The 18,700-nt window shown below is 35.9% G+C and overlaps 1 protein-coding gene across 1 annotated transcript in view; it reads right to left on the reverse strand.

Annotated features, from left to right (window-relative positions):
* Window positions 1-5,373: 5,373 nt before the first annotated feature.
* LOC150097295 (2-oxoglutarate and iron-dependent oxygenase domain-containing protein 3-like) overlaps window positions 5,374-18,700 on the reverse strand; it is an 85,475-nt gene continuing 72,148 nt past the window's right edge. The window contains exon 8 of the mRNA XM_090407347.1: window positions 5,374-5,882. Within this exon, the coding sequence (XP_090263473.1) occupies window positions 5,728-5,882 (155 nt within the window). The 3' untranslated portion in view covers window positions 5,374-5,727. The remainder of the gene's footprint in view (window positions 5,883-18,700) is intronic.

The raw sequence follows: 18,700 nt of genomic DNA on the forward strand, positions 1-18,700 counted from the left end.
CTGAGGAAAATTAGTTATAAGAGATTAGTAATAATGTAAACTTAATCATGTAGTACTGTCACAGTATCCTATATGCCACTTGAGAGTACATATCAGAAAACTGATGATGTATTCTAATATCAGATGTAATGCAACTTTCATGTGATCAACATAGATCAGGCATGGGCAACCTTTCCTAGTTCGGGGGCCAAATTATTATTCTGCCTCCGAGTCAAGGGCCGGACCAAATTATTAAATAAAATAAATTAATATTAAATGAATTAAAAAAAGTTGCTATTTCATTTATTTATAATATAAAGCTTTGGTATAAAGCTCTACATAAATTTTATAATATAATGAACGACATAACAATTTAATGTGAAGATTGGCCTTGTACCTCAACTATGAGACTATCAATACTGACATTAATATTACTTAAGGATAATTGCATAGAATTTTTGAGGTTTTCGTCCGTTATTCTTGTCTGAATTTTTTATTTATTGTATTTCATCCTCGAAAAAAACTGTTTGCACATATATGTACTGCCGAAAAGACAAATGATTTTTCTTGAAAAGGTATGTAAATTGTATATTTTTCTTCAACCAAATAAAATTCATAAAAATCCATCAAAGCAATGTTGTTAAATTGTGATCACTAAATCCGCCTGAAACTCAATAAGTTCCATCTGTAAGTTTTCTGGCCCATTATTTACATCAGCATCCATCGGACGAGCAAATATAGCGAATGTGAAGTCTTTGTTTTTGAAGACAGCAAACCTGTATCAAATTGCTCTATTAGCGCCTTCAGTTCATCTCCATAACAATTATAAGGGGTATTTTTATGAGTTGCTAGAGTAGGAAAATGATAACAATTTTTAGCTCTTATCTGACATTCCAACAATCTTAGTTTATTACAAAAAGCTTTGACATGTCCATGCAGTTCATGAACCAACTGTCCTTGTTTTTTGCAATTTAAGATTCAGTTCGTTTAGGTATCCAGTGACATCAACAAGGAATGCTAAATCACACACCCACTCATCATCTTTTACTTGGTTATTTGTGTTTCCTTTTATGTCCATAAAATCTGCTATGTCTTGTCTTAGATCATAAAATTGTTTTAACATTTTACCTTTACTCAACCACCTCACTTCACAATAATAAGACACATCTTCATAATCCGAAAATAGGTCTGCCAAATACTCCTTAAATTGGCAGTGATTAAGTGCATGTGGCTTAATAAAGTTAATACTGGCTACTGCAATCCATAACATTTGTGAATTTAATCAATTTTGCTGGTGGATAATGCAGTGAAAATTTGTTAAATTTTCCGGATGGATCTGTAGTTCTATTGCTCTTTCATGAACTATTCCAATAAATCCCTTCTATGCACCAACCATTGCAGGGGCTTCATCAGTGCATATGCCAGATAGTGAACTCCATTTAAGCCCAAATCTCTCGAAGACTGTGTTGACTGTTTCAAATATATCTTCACCGGTAGTCGTTCCTTTTAATGGCCAAAGTACCAATAATTCTTCTGTGATGTTGAAATCCGCATCAACTCCTCGAATAAATATTGCTAGTTGTGCTGTATCGGAGGCATCGGTGCTGTCATCCAAAGCAATTGAAAATGCTTCCAATCTAGCAATCTTATCTTTTTAACTTTTTTTGATATCATCAGCCATAATTTCTATCCGTCGGACAACAGTGCATCTCGACAAACAAATATTCTTGAAGTCTTTTTTATTTTCAGGACATATTATACTTGCAACATCTAGCAGACATTCTTTGATAAATTCTCCTTCACCAAATGACTTAGAATGCTTAGCGATTTTTTCACTTACCACAAAGCTAGCTTTGACAATGCTGTGGTGCTGCATTCTTTGCTTGTTGAACATTTGCTGCTGGGTATCCAAGTTCTTCAACTTCTGTATTTCATCTTTTCGTAGTTGTCCATCAATTTTTGGGTGATCGCATGTCTCGAAGTAAAGCATCTCTTCAAGTTGTATTCTTTGTTGATGGATACGGATTCATTGCACAACTACAGGCAAACCTTTATTCAGAATAAAATAATAATCCTCCGTCCAGTTGTCTTGAAATTGACGATTCTCTGCATCTACTTTTCTTTTTTTTGCAATAACCCCTGACATTGTCCCAAATTTATAAGCGATATTCAGAACTGTCAAACAAAACAAACTTCTACACTGCAGGAACTGAACAGAACACAACATCAATGCAGGCACTGAACAAAGCACAACACCAATACAAGTACCGAACTGACACGTTGTAACATGTTCACACACGCCGCTAGTCAAAGCGAGAAAACAGTGTGTTTTGCGCAAATCATATGACGTCAGCTTAATGTGAGTTAGTAGAACACACCATGCTTTCTCCCACCATGAATCAGACAAACTTCGCTGAAATAGATTAGGGCTGGATCAAAAGAAGTAGATGGCCGGATCCAGCCTGCGGGTTGCCCATATGTGATATAGATGAATGAATAATAGTGGTGATAGTGTGCACCCTTGACTCACTACCTGATTTTACATCAAACCAACTGCTTACAACTTTAATAAAGACTATATTGCTCTGTATAACATTCCACTTATCCCATATAATTGTAGTATTTTGAAAAGCTGTTCTCTTGGCACCTTGTCATATGCTTTTTTACAGATCTACAAAACAAAGTTATAGATTCTTATTGTACTCTCACAATTTCTTAACTATTTGTTATAAAGTGAAAATCCAGTCCCAACAATCTTTATTTGATATAATAAATTTAGTTTAATCCTTTATCCAAGTGTGAGCAAACAAAGTTTACACCTGAAAGTATCTTCAGGACTAGGGTACGGTAGCGCAACACCAGGACGACTCCTTGCAAAGGTGGAGCAAGCTACTAACACTCCTATCTCAGTATCTCCCATAATGCAAAACACATCTCCTTGCGGATATGTCTAATGTTATGCATTAAGGGAAGGGCCACTCAATAAAGGTCGAAACTAGTCTGGGTAGTGGCCCTTCCCTTAATGCATAATATTAGACATATCCGCAAGGAGATGTGTTTTGCATTATGGGAGATACTGAAATAGGAGTGTTAGTAGCTTGCTCCACCTTTGTAAGGAGTCGTCCTGGTGTTGCACTACCTTACCCTAGTCCTGAAGATACTTTCAGGCGCAAACTTTGTTTGCTCACACTTGGATAAAGGATTAACACTTTCATTGCCAAGCTGAAAATTGGAATTTCGTGTGGTGGCCAAATTTTTAAAAATTTTTTATTTAGTTAGCGACGTCCACGCGTGATCCGCCGTTTGGTGAGAACTCGCATCACGCGTATCGTTCATTGCCAAGCTGAAAATTGGAATTTTGTGTGGTAGCCATATTTTTTTTATTTAGTTAGCAATGTCAACGCGATAACGCGTGATCAGCTGTTTGGTGAGAACTCGCATTGCGCGATATCGTGTGATTGGCAATGAACATGTTAAACTAAATTTATTATATTCTAACCAAGTGAAAAATAAACTTTCAAAATCTTTATTTGACTTGAACCCTGCTTACTGTTCTCCAAATTTCCCTTTCACAATTGTTTGATTGCATAAATCTTACCAGAAACACTTAAGGAAATTTCTCTAATTTTCACATTGTTTTCTTTTTATAGATGAATACTACGAGCTCTACTCCAACTATCTGGAATTCAACCCTCTAACCAGTCCTTCTGAATTATGTAGTGGCTATAGCAACTGTAAAACTTTTATACATTCATATTTGAACATTTCTGCTTGAATATCATTTGCTATGGCTGCCTTTCCCCATTTGAGGTTTCTGATGGCCTTTTCTTGATAAGCATTCCTGATTGCATACCTCTCTAATATTTTCCATCTCTATTCTGTCACTTCTTGTTTCATTTAACAATACTTCAAGGTAATCACTACAGACATCCAGGTCTTTATCTTCAGTTTTAAATCGCTTTCATCACCTCTTTTCCTTTCACAAGACTCTTTCTCCAAGCCACCAGAATATTTTACTACCATAATGATATTTGTTTTCCCATGACTTTTCTGTAGCTATTTTGACAAATAGCTTTACTTGATATTTTTACATTACATAAAAATACTGTCTCACCTGAAATCTAAACACAAAAAAGAAGCGCAACATCTTGGATTTAACTGAATATAACTGACAGCAGAACATGAATTATAAGAGGGAGGGGGGGGGGGATTGTCACACCAAAGGTATCACTAGGCAAAGGCATATCATAGATTACACTGTTTTACTGGTGTAATTTGTATACGATAACAGCAATCATGTAGTGGTTACAATCTAAGATCCAAAAGGATGACACAAAGAATGAGAAGAATGTAAACAGATTAGTATTATAAAAGATTAGTTATAAGCAACAAACTTAAACCTAAACAATTTTATTATATGAATAAAATTGTTTAAAAAACAAGTTTTACATTGCTTATTTAGTACCACAATTGGGCTAAAGGAGAGATAATCTAGTTTCCCAGCTCTAGAGTTCAAAGAGTATTTTTTTCAAGTGACTATGGGCCTCTAATAATCAGAGTAATGGTGGTCTCACAGTAAATGAAAATTGCCTACCATAAAGATATCTGTCAACTGCATGTGTTCATCAGCTGGTTTGTTTCACTGCAACAAAAACCCTACCACCTTTGCATCTCATTTCCAGTTGAAAAAGACTAGAAAATGTTCCTCAACATCATCAATGAGATCCCAATCCAAAGGTAGGTGTTGCTGACAACAGTTCATAAACAACAAAATAACCAGCCAGCCAAATGCACGTGGCTCACTAGAAAATATTAGTTGATGTTTTAGACTAAAAATGAAAAAGAAAATTTCCACAATTCAACAAATGTACTGCACTGGCCCAGATAACTTGTCATCCTCTTGTGCAACTGTACTACCTCTGTGAGCATTAGTACACCAAAACAATTTTAATCTACTAAAAATAAAAAAATGCTTGATTCTGGTTGGCCATTTATCACATAGTCTAAACTCTATAGAATGTTATGGAGAGAAACAGAATAGGCAGTCACCTGAACCCTTTCAAAAGTCCCACTCCTGAAAGAGGCAATCTTTCTTTCATATCATAGTCCTGCAGAATGGTTTCTTTTGGCATATTGTAAAATTTTGTGGTTATTTTAAGATGGATGGATTACATGGCAGAGAGTTCCAGTAATGTGGACACCGAGCGTACATTCATGCATTCTTAATTCCAGCTGAAAAGTTTGTGTAAAATATTTCATTAGACTTATGAAATGACATAGGAAAAACCATGCCTCTCAAAAAAAAAAAAAAAAAAAAAACACCTTTTCCCTCCATGTGCAAAAAATTTAAGTATGAAAATATAAAGTAACCCACTGCAAGTGAATATCACTGCATGAAAATATCATTTGTATTTATTTTATATGAAAATAAACCATAATATATTACAACTATTCATATTAATTTCTTTTAATCTTATTTTGTCTGCTTACTCCATATGTGTAAGTTATCTGTTATTTAAACAATGTAACATTCTTTACATAAATTATAGTAACTCTATTTAAAACTGAAATAGTTTTGTACAGTAACAGCTTTCAAATGTCTTTCAAACATTCATGTATCAAAAATCCAAACACAATATCACAGCAGTTGTCAAAAATGTGTTTTCAGTCTTTTTAAGCAAAGTTAGCAAAAGAAGGCCAAATGTGTCTGTCCCCAATACATTTTTTTTTTTACATTTGAGTTGCACATCATCCATTTGTTTGCATATTGCTTACCGATGGTGAAGAAATAGCATAGTTTTTATCACAGGTAAAAGAAACAGTGAGAGCATATCTTGTTCCACTGTCTACCCTCTCTACAAAATGAGGATTTTCTGATCCAGATGTAAAAGCTGATACTCTACCTGAAATAAAAAGAAAATATTAAAAATCCGATAGTGAAACAGCTGTGTATTTAGTGCTCATAAGTATTTAGTAATTATTTAGTAATTAGTACTAACTATGTAGTGCTGATACTTTAAAATTTAAATAGTGCCTATACTCTAAACAAGACAAAGATTACATTTTTTTTTTCTCCTGTTCAATTTCAGCTCTTGATAAATTATTTAAACATAAGGTCAAAACACATTGCATAACAGTTTTGTTAAAAAGTTGGTCATTAATAACAGCATATTGGAATTCTTCAAGTGACAGTTCTGATTCAAAGATATTGGTCTTTCTCAAACAGCAAACTTTAACTATACACCATTTGAGAAAGACCAACATCTATGAATCAGAACCTTCACATTCTTTCATTACTTAATACAGTGTGGCCCATAAGGCATAAAACATTCCATAGAAAGGGCCCAACTTGTGAGGCTATTATTAACTACATAATAAAATTATTACACAGTTTGTTATTTAATTATTTAAATAACTAAAACTATTATTATTTTCTCTCGAAGTGATTTGTATAATTTTAAGTGAATCTCTGAAAATTGTTGGGTTGCCAGAGATGATTAAAAACAAAATTGACAATCCCTATTTATCATAATTAGTAAGCAGTAAAAAACTGCTTACTAACAATCTATATTTCCACAAATGCATATTTTTGACACTATAATGTTAATATTAAATGAATACATGAAAGTTATGGCTGTAATAAGTGGATTGCATATATGCCATCAACTTTATTACATAACAAGGAAACTGGTTAAGAAGATCCTGAGGCTTCCAATGATTGGGCACTACAAGGTGTGTTAAATGAAGAACAGGACCAGAGTAATGTTATCAGTAAAACAATGAATAGGATTTCAAATCAATGAAAGCAGGTATTTATTACGGGAGGAAGAGACTTGAGGTATCCTTGCATTAATAGAGAAATATGAGAGGAAATTATCATGATATAATGACTATGGTAGAGAGGAAGCTGGAGACCCATTTGCAGAGGGTATATGGGAGGCAATAGCACTGTTATTTGCTGAGCAGGCCAATCAAACATCAACAGTATCTGAGTGATTTTCCATGGCTTGTATCTAAAAGTGGATGGTGAAGGTTAAAAGATCAGCTGTAGAATAAGAGTGGCATATTGCCATATAGATATCCTCTATAAAACTTATTTTTAGAATTTTAAATTACCTTTATATTTGTATATTAACATGTTCATGCCAAGCTGTGTCTCGTATGAGATGTGCTTCATACAGAACTGTATTTAGTGCTACAATAAAAATTTTAATGTTTGGTTTGTGACCGTGTAATATGGTATCCCTTACCAAAGAATGGCTTTCACCATACGGTCATTTTTATTCCGGCTATCTCTAATTACACGAAGTAATTAGAGACAGCTGGACTGTTAATATTTGTCCTGGAGCAGATTGTGGTACAAACAATCAACTGGTAAGAGCCAAAGTAAGACTAAGACTCCGAAAACTTCCAGGTCAGGCATATTCCACTAGATTGGATGTTAGAGTAATTTCTAGTGAATTCACAGAGGAAACATCAAATCGGCTGGATGATTTTTTTGGAGACCAATGAGGAAATCTCACCAGAAATGCTTTGGGAAGGAGTCAAGATGATAATACAGGATACAGCGAAGACATATCTTGGCCCAATAAGAAAACCAAGAGCCCCATGGATATCAGATTCAACATAGGAACTAATCAAGAGAAGGCGGTTAGAAAAACAAAGAGACAGGGACCGAAGAATACAAGAGATTACATAGAGAAATCAGAAGAGCTATCAAGCAGGACAAGGAAAAGTTCTATACTAATAAATGTGAAGAAACAGAGTTCCAGATGAGAAGGCATAATTATAAAAGGATGTTTTATTTAGTTTGTGACTTAAAGCACAAGTTTTAAGCCTAAATTGAATGTCATCAAAGACAGGAATGGATCATTACTAACAGAAGAGTTGGAAATCAAAAACAGATGGAAAGAATACTGTGAGGAATACAGCAGAGTGGATAAAGAAAACGTGGAGTCCTTTTTTTTTTTTTTTTTTTATTTGGAACCTCTTCCACTTAGGCATGAAGTTGAAAGAGCAGCAATAAGGCCCCAGGTGCAGATGAAATCCCTGCAGAGTTAATTAAGGCCACAGGGATGGAGGAATAAGAGTGTTTTCATAGATTCATTACAAGGATATGGGAGACAGGATCATGGCCTAGAGACTGGAAGACGTCAGTTTTCATACCACCACACAAGAAAGGTGATATGAAGGCATGCAAGAATTATAGAACTATTAGTTTGATATCTCATGCAAGCAAAATTTTATTAAAGATCATGCTAAATAGGATTGAGGCCAAAGTTGAGGCAGAGATGCCTGAGGAACAAGCAGGTTTTAGGAAAGGTAGGGGCACCAGAGATCAGATCCTTTGCCTTAGACAAATCATAGAAAAATATAAAGAATTCAGACTCCCTCTGGTAATGTGTTTCTTAGACTACTCTAAAGCTTTTGAATGTGTGGAGCATGTGAAACTGTGGGAAGTAATGAAAAGAATGGGTTTTCCTCAATACACTATCAGGTTGATAGCCAACTCGTATAAGGAGCAAGAAGCCACAGTAAGAACAGGTGTTGGATTGACTGACTGGCTTCAAGTTGGAAAAGGAGTTAGACAAGGATGTTTACTTTCTCCTCACTTGTTTAGTATATATGCAGAGGACATCATGCGTGAAGCATTGGACGAGCTCAGGACAGGAATTAGGATAGGAGGTAGATTGATCAGTAATCTGAGGTACGCTGATGATACAGTACGTCTTTGTAATGACATGGAAGAACTAGGACTAATTCTTGACAAAGTTAATGAGATCAGTAATAACAGAGGACTTCAACTCAATTCTAGCAAGACAAAGATCATGGTTCTCAAAGGAAAAACAAACAGAGAAGCTCTTGAGAAACAAGTGTATCTTAATGGAGAAGGAATTGAGGAAGTCAGCAAGTTTGAGTACCTGGGATCCATTATTAATGTGAAGAATTGCTGTTCAGAAGATGTCAGAAAAAGGTTAGGAATGGCTAAAACAACAGTCACAGACCTGTCTAAAATCTGGAAGGATGGATCTATCTCCATGGGAACAAAGTTGAGGATTTTAGATGCAGTTGTTTTTCCAACAGCGACTTATGGATGAGAGACTTGGAACCTAAAGAAGTCAGATAAGAAACTGATATCTGCTTTTGAGATGTGGTGTTACAGAAGGCTGTTGAGGATATCATATACTGAAAGGCGTACAAATGAATGGGTGTTAGAAAAGATTAGTAGAACTTTAAGGCTCCTTAAGGATATGGATATTGACAGAAGAAAGTTAAAATATTTTGGACACATAGAAAGGATGGAAGGAAGACTTCTCAGAACAGTAATAGAAGGTAAAGTTCCTGGAAAAAGAGGCAGGGGTAGACCATCAATGAGATGGATGGATGGCATGTGTGGAGTGACTGATCTTCAGAGAGTTGAGGCTGCCAGAAAAGCAATCAACAGGACTACATGGTGAGGCCTGGTGTGGAACATCACTGAGCATCAGAGTGACCATACGGCATCTGTAGATGCCAAGTGAACATAGAGAGAGAGAGAGAGAACTGTTAATCAAAAAATTAACTTCTGGGTAAAGTGTAACTTGGCTAAATAGTCAAAATAAGAGACTTGCATGTGCATTGTGTAAACAAATTGGAACTCTTGGAGTGGAAGAAGATGGGCATGAAGATTTCTAAGGAATGGACAAACAATGAAATTACCTATTTTGGCAAAAGCAGACAGCAACAGTCTATTGTCTTTAAAAAAGAAACCATAGATTTTTGGCATAAGGAAAAAATAGCATGAAATAAAAAAATAAAAAAAAACGCTTGCAGAAGCAAAGAAAGTTCCATGAAAGTCTGTATTTAAAGTGTTTATTGTGTGAAAAATTAATAACATCCAAAATTTTTCAAATTTCATATAAGGTAGGCAAAGAAAATCAGTCTTCTGAATATTTTGAATCAGAGAGAGAGAGACCTATAAGAATTAAATTAGACCAACATGAGCATATTCTACAATCGACTAATGCTTGCATCAACATCTCGATAACATATTAGTAATGAAATAAGAAAAACTTTTGCTAAAAAATTATGTTGAACAGTGAAATTTTACTAATGATTCATGAATCAATTACATTCAGTAACAAATCCCAATTTCTTCTTCTTTGTCTTTTCACTATTAAGCATAATATTAACAATTTTCATTTCAAAGACCATCCTGCCATCTTTTGCTTTGTCTTCCTCTATTGCTCTTTCCTGTTGGTATCCAGTTCTTTACCCATCTGTAATCATGTGTGGTTGTGTGCTTCGCAACCATATGACTGGGGAAGGAGTGTCCCAGGTTCGATTCCCGTCGAAGACGTAAGGAATTTGAGGATCTTCCTCAGCCATAGCCAAGTTAGCCAGTCTTGGATGCGGACAGTAGGGTTTTTTCCGCCAGTTTATCTGGCGTTTTTCATCCCGCAAGCAGGCAAACCAGCCCAGTGAAGATACACGGATCTACAGCCATAAATATTTAAGCCCCCACAAGGGGGCTCAACTCACCCTAATAGGAATGGGGGAGGAAAAGGGAGGAAACCCCATACGAATAAATAAATTTATACGATTTTTCCATTATTCTTTCCATATTTGGTTCTATTCATTACTGCCTATATTTTTACAATTTTCTCTAATTTATGAGTTCCAAATTTTGTTTAATCTTGTTATACCTTCAATTTTTCTTAATATTTTAAATCTCAATAGTTTCACCGATTTGTCTCATTTTTGCAGTTGTTGCCACAAGTTTCTGCTGCACTTTAATCATCAAAATTAACTTGTATATTTGACATTGAATGAGCTTAGCAGTAAATGTTTTTAGACTGGATCAAATTTAGTGCAAAAGAGATATTTGAGTTTGGTCAACAGTTTTCAGTCATATAGTATGATGTTATGATGGGTTGTAAAAGTGAGGTTACCAATATAATGAAAGAAAAATTCCCTTCATTAATTCTGTAGCACTGTGCTAATCACTGATTAGAACAATCAGTTACTGATACTCTAAAATCCACTGCTGATATCGATAAACTTAAAGCATTTATTGACAAACAATATTGTGTATAGGGTGATGCCAAAAAAATGTCAGAGAACTGAAAGTGTTTACAAACTCACCTGATAATGAGCTATTAACCCATATCCCACCAAATTATGCACAGGGAATTGAAGAGGATTGGCATTGGCAGTTGCATGCTTATATATAAACCAACGATTTCTGCAAAGGACCAGAAAGTTTGTCTACAGCTGTGTCAAGAACACCATGACTGAAGACTGGAAAAAAATCGTGTGGTTCAACTGAGTAATGGTACACCTTGTTCTGTACCAATGGTAGAGAACGGTAGGCAGAGAGTTTGGCAATGAACCCAGCTTGCCTCATAAACAAAATTGAAGGTTCTGGAGGTGGTGACATGTTCTGTTAGTGCAGAATGAGTCTCCTGATATTGCTGGAAGGTCGGGTGTTCTCCAAGGAATATCTGAACATTGTTCCCGATCAAGTCCATCCTGCAATGCTGACTTTTTATCAACAGGTGATGGTGGTTTCATGGAAGACAACTACTGTCCATCATGCAAGAAATGTTCAGCAAGCATGACAGAGACTTCCACCATCTTACCTGGCTACCACAAAGTCTAGATTTGAAACCCCATTGAGAATGCATGAGACATGTTAGAAAAACAGATCCAGGAGCAAAGTCCTCTTCCATCAAATCTGAGCCAGTTAAAGGGCTTTGTACTGATGGTAGAGAATGGTAGGCAGAGAGTTTGGCAATGAACCCAGCTTGCCACGTAAACACAATTCAAGATTCTGGAGGTGATGCCATGGTGTGGGACATGTTCTGTTAGTACAGAAGAGGTCCCCTAATATTGCTGGAAGGTCGGGTGTTCTCCAAGGAACAATGTTCAAATATCTGAATATTGTTTCCTACCTGGTATGCAGTAGATGCAATCCAAAACCATATGGAATCTATGCCAAACCACATATGTGCTGTAAATTGGACTAAAGGAGGTTCAACACTGTATCGAATAAGTTTCAAAAAATGGTGGCCTGTATGTGTAGCTAGGAGATCAGAGTTCAAGATGTTGGTCATGGTGGATCTTGTAGATTCTAATTGGGCACTACAAGATTTGTGAAATGTAAAGGAAGAATGAAGTGTACTGTCATCTGCAAAGCTATGGATAGGATTTGAAGTCTGTGAGAACAGATCAGTTATATACAGGAGGAAAAGCGTGAGAACAGAGAACCCTGAGGTACTCCAGTATTAATAGGGAAATCTAAGAAGAGGAAGCCATTCACCCTGACACAAAGTGACCAACCAGTGAGAAAGCTGGCAATCTCACTAGTTGCTCACTTGGCAGCTACAGATTGTGGAAGGCAGACCATAGGGTGGTAGTTTGCTACGTAGGCCCTGTGCCAAACCTGATCAAATGCTTTTGAAATGTTGAGAGTAACTATTTGCGAGTTTCTCTGAATTTCACCATGGCTTGAGTCCAGAGGATGGTGGTGAAAGCTGAAAAATCAGCTGTAGATAAGAAGTGGCGGAATCCATATTACTTGTCACTCATTAGTTGGTAGGTTTCCAGGTGGTGCAGGAGTTGTTTGTTGATAATTTCTCCACAGTTTTAGAGAACAGAAATGAGAGAAACGGGACAGTAGTTTGTTGGGTGACTTTTAGCATCTTTCTTTGGGAGCACTCTGGAAGATTGCATGTTTCTATGCTGTAGGGTACATGCGAGTTGAATAGGATATATTGAAGAGGCAATACAGAATAGGTGCTAGTTCTGGGGCACAAGTTTTTAACACAATAGGAAGAATACCATAAGGACTGGCCTTGTTTGTGGTCTAGTTATTAAAGATTGGGTTTCTTTCTAGCAGAAGATTACGGGTGACATAGAGTTAGAAGTTCTTAGTAGAGCGGGGGAACTTTTCCCAGGTCATCAATGCAGGAATTGGAAGAAAAGAGTGATGTCAGTAAGTCGGCCTCGTCATTCGGTGAGATGGCCATGGTATCACCCAGTTGTAAGAGTAGTGGAAACAAGGATGGACAAAAGTTACACCCAATGGCCTTGGCAAGGGACCAGAAGGCTTGACTGCCATTTGGGCAAAAGGCAAATTTGCAGTATTTTGCCCTTTCAAAATCCAATATGAATTTGTTGTCGATTCTTTTACAGATGATGTGAGCTGCAGTATAGGGCAGAATGAGCAGCTGGAGTTTTGGTCTTAAGCCACTTGTGACATGCAGAGTTTTATCTTTTACTGTGATGGCACACTTTTTTTTGAGAACCAAGGCTGGCCTGCATGGTCAACAAAGAATTTGAGTGGAATGAAGGATGAAGATGTTCGTTCTTTCTAGGATGATATCTGTTATTCAGTCTGAGCAGGTGTTTAAATTCAGGAGAATTGAAGCAATAGTCAGATTATCTGCACTTACCCCAATTCATATAATGGATATCTGTAGAGCATCCTGTCAAATGCCTTTGCCAATTTTTTTTTTTTATCTATAGTTGTAGAAGATTTATTGCAGAACAGAAAAATCTGGTGCAAGGAAATATTTAATCCCTTCTATTAAATGTTAGGACACACAGTTGGGTTCTAGCAATGACATGTTAATTGACAATCAAGGAAAAGAAAGAGTAGCCATAGTATTCAACACAAAATACGAGGCTAATCTTCTTGAATGGCAGTCAGTCTCAAGTAGAATAATGTGGGCAAATATGAGAATGGGGAACTGGACAATGAGACTTATTTGTGCCTATGGTCCCACAGAAGTTTCTACTAAGGTAGAAGTGGAGGAATTTTTTTGAGGCTTTAGAAAAAGCAACTGACACAATGAAAAAGGAAAAGTTGGTCCTTGTTGGAGATCTAAATAGCAGAGTAGAATCTAAGCAGTGGTATGGTCACTTAAAGTGACCATACCACTGCTTAGATTCTACTCTGTTTAAGTGACCATACCACCTGAGATTAGCAGAGCTAATCTCAGGTGGTATGGTCACTTAAACAGAATGGGTGAGGAAAGATTAGCAAAACAAGTGTTCTCTGCCAGGTTGGCAGAAACACGACCCAGAGGAAGACCAAGATATAGGTGGGTTGATACGGTACAAAGTGCCTTAGACAATAGAAATATAAGATCTGATAATGTTGGAGTCTTGACAAGTAACAAACTGATTTGGAGGAAAATTGTAGATATAAAGTTAGTAATGATGTAAATTTTTCATGTAGCACTATCATATCCTGTACACCCCTTTGAGGGTATATATCAGGAATTTGATGATGATGAACTCCTGTTAGAGTTCCAAGGATATTTACTCTAACAGGAGAAATCTTGCTTGGAGAACTGCATATGATCCTTTCAGTATATGCTATCCTATCAAATGGAGGTACTTTAACTTTAGAGATCTAATCTGTGACATTGTCACAGACTGGAAACTTGCATTCTCCAGCTGCCTTCTTGCCCTACGTTTGTGAAAAGTTGAAAAACCAGCAATATGACACACAAATGCTTCATAATGTTATATTATGGAAATTGTACTGTTCAGTTCGACAGTTCTTATATTTAGAAAAAAGCTTTCTAGGAGATAAAATTCTGTCTGTGCTTATTATGGAAGATTTATCACACTAGTCTTATAGTCAACTGCAGGGATGATTGGAGAGCAATCCCAGACAGGCCAACTCAAGGTGGTTAACTTGGAAAAGGCTAGCCAACTATGTAATCAGCTTTCTCTGGATTTTGGTTCCAACTTGACTTTTGTTTGTTCAACATTTTTTTAAGTAACTCCCACTGATGAAGGGTTGTAAGTTTATAGTACACCAGTGGGAGAATTAAGGATTTCTGTTTTGTATTTTAAATTAATTTTTGCATAGTCAAAAAAAACCTGATCTTGAGATCAAACATGGAACTTTTCAAGCTACTTTGGGTTTCAATAAGTGGAGCACACAAACATCCATGTCCACTGTGGAATTTGAGCCTGCAGCCAATTAATTGGAGAACAGTTATGCTAAGCACTCAGCCAACTGCATAAGACTGATGAAAAAAAGAAAAAGATGGCAGCAACATGATGATATAAAGGAGACAAGGCTTTTTTCCCCTCCTTTCTGTCCATCCATCTTTTCTTTCTCTAATACTATCAGGCTCTCTTGCATTCCTATACTATTCTAGGCATGTGATGAGCACATCTTCATTTTTTTTTTCATTTCCATAAAGATCAAACCCAGTCTAGATAGTAACCGTTTCCATAATGCATAACAATGCACACGTCCAAAAGGGGAGTGTACTATGCATGATGAGATACTGAGGCAATTTATGTGAAGTCAACAGCTCCTATATATAAGTAGCCCAATCATGAAGATACTTTGTGCACAAACTCTGCTTGCTTATTAAACCTGGGTAAAGGATTAAACAAAAATATAATTTCTTGCCAAGTATAATTTCCAGCTATGATCACAAAATTTGAGACCAAGCTTCACTCACTCTTACCGTTTTCTCTCCCTTCTCCTCCTATCCCCAACAATCCAACTAAAGTTTTGCTAATTTTATCTACACAAAATGAACAAGGATTAACAGATTTGGTATACAGCTTCCACTTATAACTTAAATGCAGTTTAAATTTTATTTCTTCCTCTCACTTCCCCTACAGATGGAGCACAAACTAAACTCTTGCAGATTCCATCTAAGCAAATACAGCTATGACTTACCATATTTGATATATAGCTTTTTCTTATTGTAATTTCAAAACATAGTATTTCCTTACATCCGTGGGCCTAGTCTGCAGCATGCAATTTTATCTAAACAAAATATCAACTATATAATCACCAAATTTGGCATACAGTTTCTGTTTACTGTAACCTGGAAAAAAGTTCAGCTTTTTTTTCCCCTAATTATCTTGTTTAGAAACAAGATAAAAATAGCTACAATTAACAAACTAGTATACAGTTTCCTGTTATTATTCATTTATTTCCCTAGACCTGGGAATCCTGACTAAACATTTGCAGATTTGGCTTCTACCCATACAAGGTTGATTTGTTAGCCTATGGTACATTCATACTGTGGGTAAGGATTTTTTTTTTTTTTTTTTTTTTTTTTGCATTTTTATTTATTTTTTTAGCAGGTCTGAAACCCTGCTCTAGATACCAAACATGGAACTTCTTCAAGCCCCTCCAACAAGTAGGAACAGGGGGCTCACACCAGGCAATGAAATCCATATCCCACCTAACGATATTCACACGCATCCATGTCCACAGTGGGATTTGAACCTGCAGCCTGTTGGCAGACATGCCTCTTTTGCCTATGTATAGGCAAAAGAGGCCCAATCTACAAATTTGGTATAAGGCTTACTCTTATCATAACTTAAAGCACTATAAATTTGGTTGTCATGCCATACAAATCTTGGAAAACTCTTGCTGATTTTATGTTAAATAACAGCTCAAATCCCTAAATTTTGGATACAGCTTTCCCCTTACTGCATCCTGGTGTTCAACTGAAGTTATGCTTTCCTGAAACAAAAAGAGAGCCAAGATATTATTAATAAATTTGGTGTGCAGCTTCTTTTATTGCAACTCAAAATCCTGTAAAAGTTTTAACTAATTCACTTGTACAAATATATGCCCCAACCAAGTTCTTGCAGATTATCTAACTAACAAAAAGTAGGTGCTTCTGCATCTACTGAAATCATTTATGATAAGGAACCATAAAATATTTGAGTTTCTAGTTTTAACAAAATTTTATTATTCTGAGTTATAGTTTTCAGTAGCCAAGAAGTGTATTGCACAGTGCACTAGTAGCTAGCTTCTATACAGTAACTTAAATTAAATGAAAATTTCAATTAAATTTCATTTGATTTAAAAATAAATATAAATAAAATTCAATTAATACAGTGAACGTCTCAAACTTTCACTGTTTGCAATAAGGAGCTTAAGATACTATTCATTTTATAAGAAATTTTTTCCAATATTTATTATAGTTCAGCATTCAGTGTTTGCTATAGTGCATGTCTCTGCTGTAAGAATTCTTTGTTAAACTGACAAGAAAATTAAGTAAAATATAAGCGACAAGTAACAGGCTAATAAAACATATACATATTATCGGTGTCAAGGCTAGCAGGTGAAAAGACATACTGTCAGAGAGTTCCTGAAAGATTTGTGATTTTTATTGATTTATTAAGTGTTTTCTTATATTTAATTGTGTATTTTAGTATATTATTGTAGTTTTATTAGTGTAGTTATTGTACTAAAGTGTTTTATAATATAATTTCAGAAAATTTATTAGTTTTTACTACTCTTAAAAATGGCACCAAAAACTCATCGTAACAAGGCAGTGACTAAAGCTAAAGTTGTTACTGAGGAGAGCGTTTGTCCTGAACAAACCACTGCTGTAGTGGTGATAATAATTTATCTGAGGATACACGTACATTAGAAACAGCTCGGTTAAAAGGTGTTTTTTGTTGATTTATTGGTGTTTTGGATTCAATTTAATGGACTTAAGTGTTTAATTTTGGTATATTATTGGAGCTTTATTAGCGTGGTTAGTGTACTAAAGTGTTTTATAACATAATCTATGTCGGGAAGTCGCCGCTAGATGAATTCGTAATGTGTAGTGTTCGTGCAAGCTCCAGATAAGATAAGTATCATTTTCAGTTATCGATACAAATTACTTAATATTGTGTAGTTTTGTTTTGTTGGCCTTGCGTATTTTAGTGCATCTATTTTGGTGTGTTATAACGTATAATTTGACAAAACACGTTACAGATAAACATGGCACCTGTGCGTAGGAAAATGGCGGCCAGTAATGAAGGTTCGCCATCGTTATCAAAGAACGGTAGCATAAAAGAAATGAGTCAGTGTACTAGCTGTGAAATGTACGCTTTGCGGAGTGCGGTCGGAGTGTGGTTAGATGATAATAAAGGATTGAATGTGTGTAGAAAATGTAGGGAGAATGCAGAATTGAAGTGTATTTCGGATCGTGAGTGTGATATTTTTGTCAACCTTCAGAATGAAGGAAATAGGGATATGACAAGAAACGGCAAGGTTGTACATGAAAATTGTGAGAGTGTGAATGTAGAAAGTGTGAATGATAGTATAAATGGTTTCTCAGAGAACAAAAAAGATGAGATAGATGCATTGAGTGAGATCGCGTTGTTGAATAGTGCGATAGAAAGAGCAAAACAGCAGCTACAGTGCATGAACAAAAGTAGACTGAATGAACCAACCAATAATAAAAGGTATGACAGGAAAAATAGACGTATGAATGTGAACATGAACAAAATGAAGGATAGAGTGCTGTATGGAGACTCGTTAGTACGAGGTGTGTTAGTAGAGGATTTGACAAAATCGTACCAACCTGGTGCGACCATAAAGGATGTAACTGCATCTATTAGAGAGCAAAAGGAAAGGGTGAAAGAAATGATTGTTGTGGCAGGTACGAATGATTTGAAAGGAGATAAAATGGAAATGATAGAAGACCTGAATGAATTGTTTGAGGTAGCAAAAGAAAAGAGTGAGAGAGTTAGAATGATTAGTCTTTTGCCACAGTATGACAGTGAAATGTTTAAAAGGAGGGCTATAATTGCAAATGACTTTATGCATGGGTTATGTATGACGAGTGGTGTGGAATTTGTGGATGTGTGGAGTGAGTTTGATGGGCGAAAGGATCTATATAAGATGGATGGCTTGCATTTGAATGGTTACGGTGTAAGAAGACTTGAGAAAGTGTTGCTGAATGTA

Source organism: Typopeltis vanoorti, chromosome 17 (assembly GCF_054136105.1).
Source record: "Typopeltis vanoorti isolate ZY-2024b chromosome 17, IOZ_Tvanoo_1.0, whole genome shotgun sequence".
Taxonomy (NCBI): Eukaryota; Metazoa; Arthropoda; class Arachnida; order Uropygi; family Thelyphonidae; genus Typopeltis; species Typopeltis vanoorti.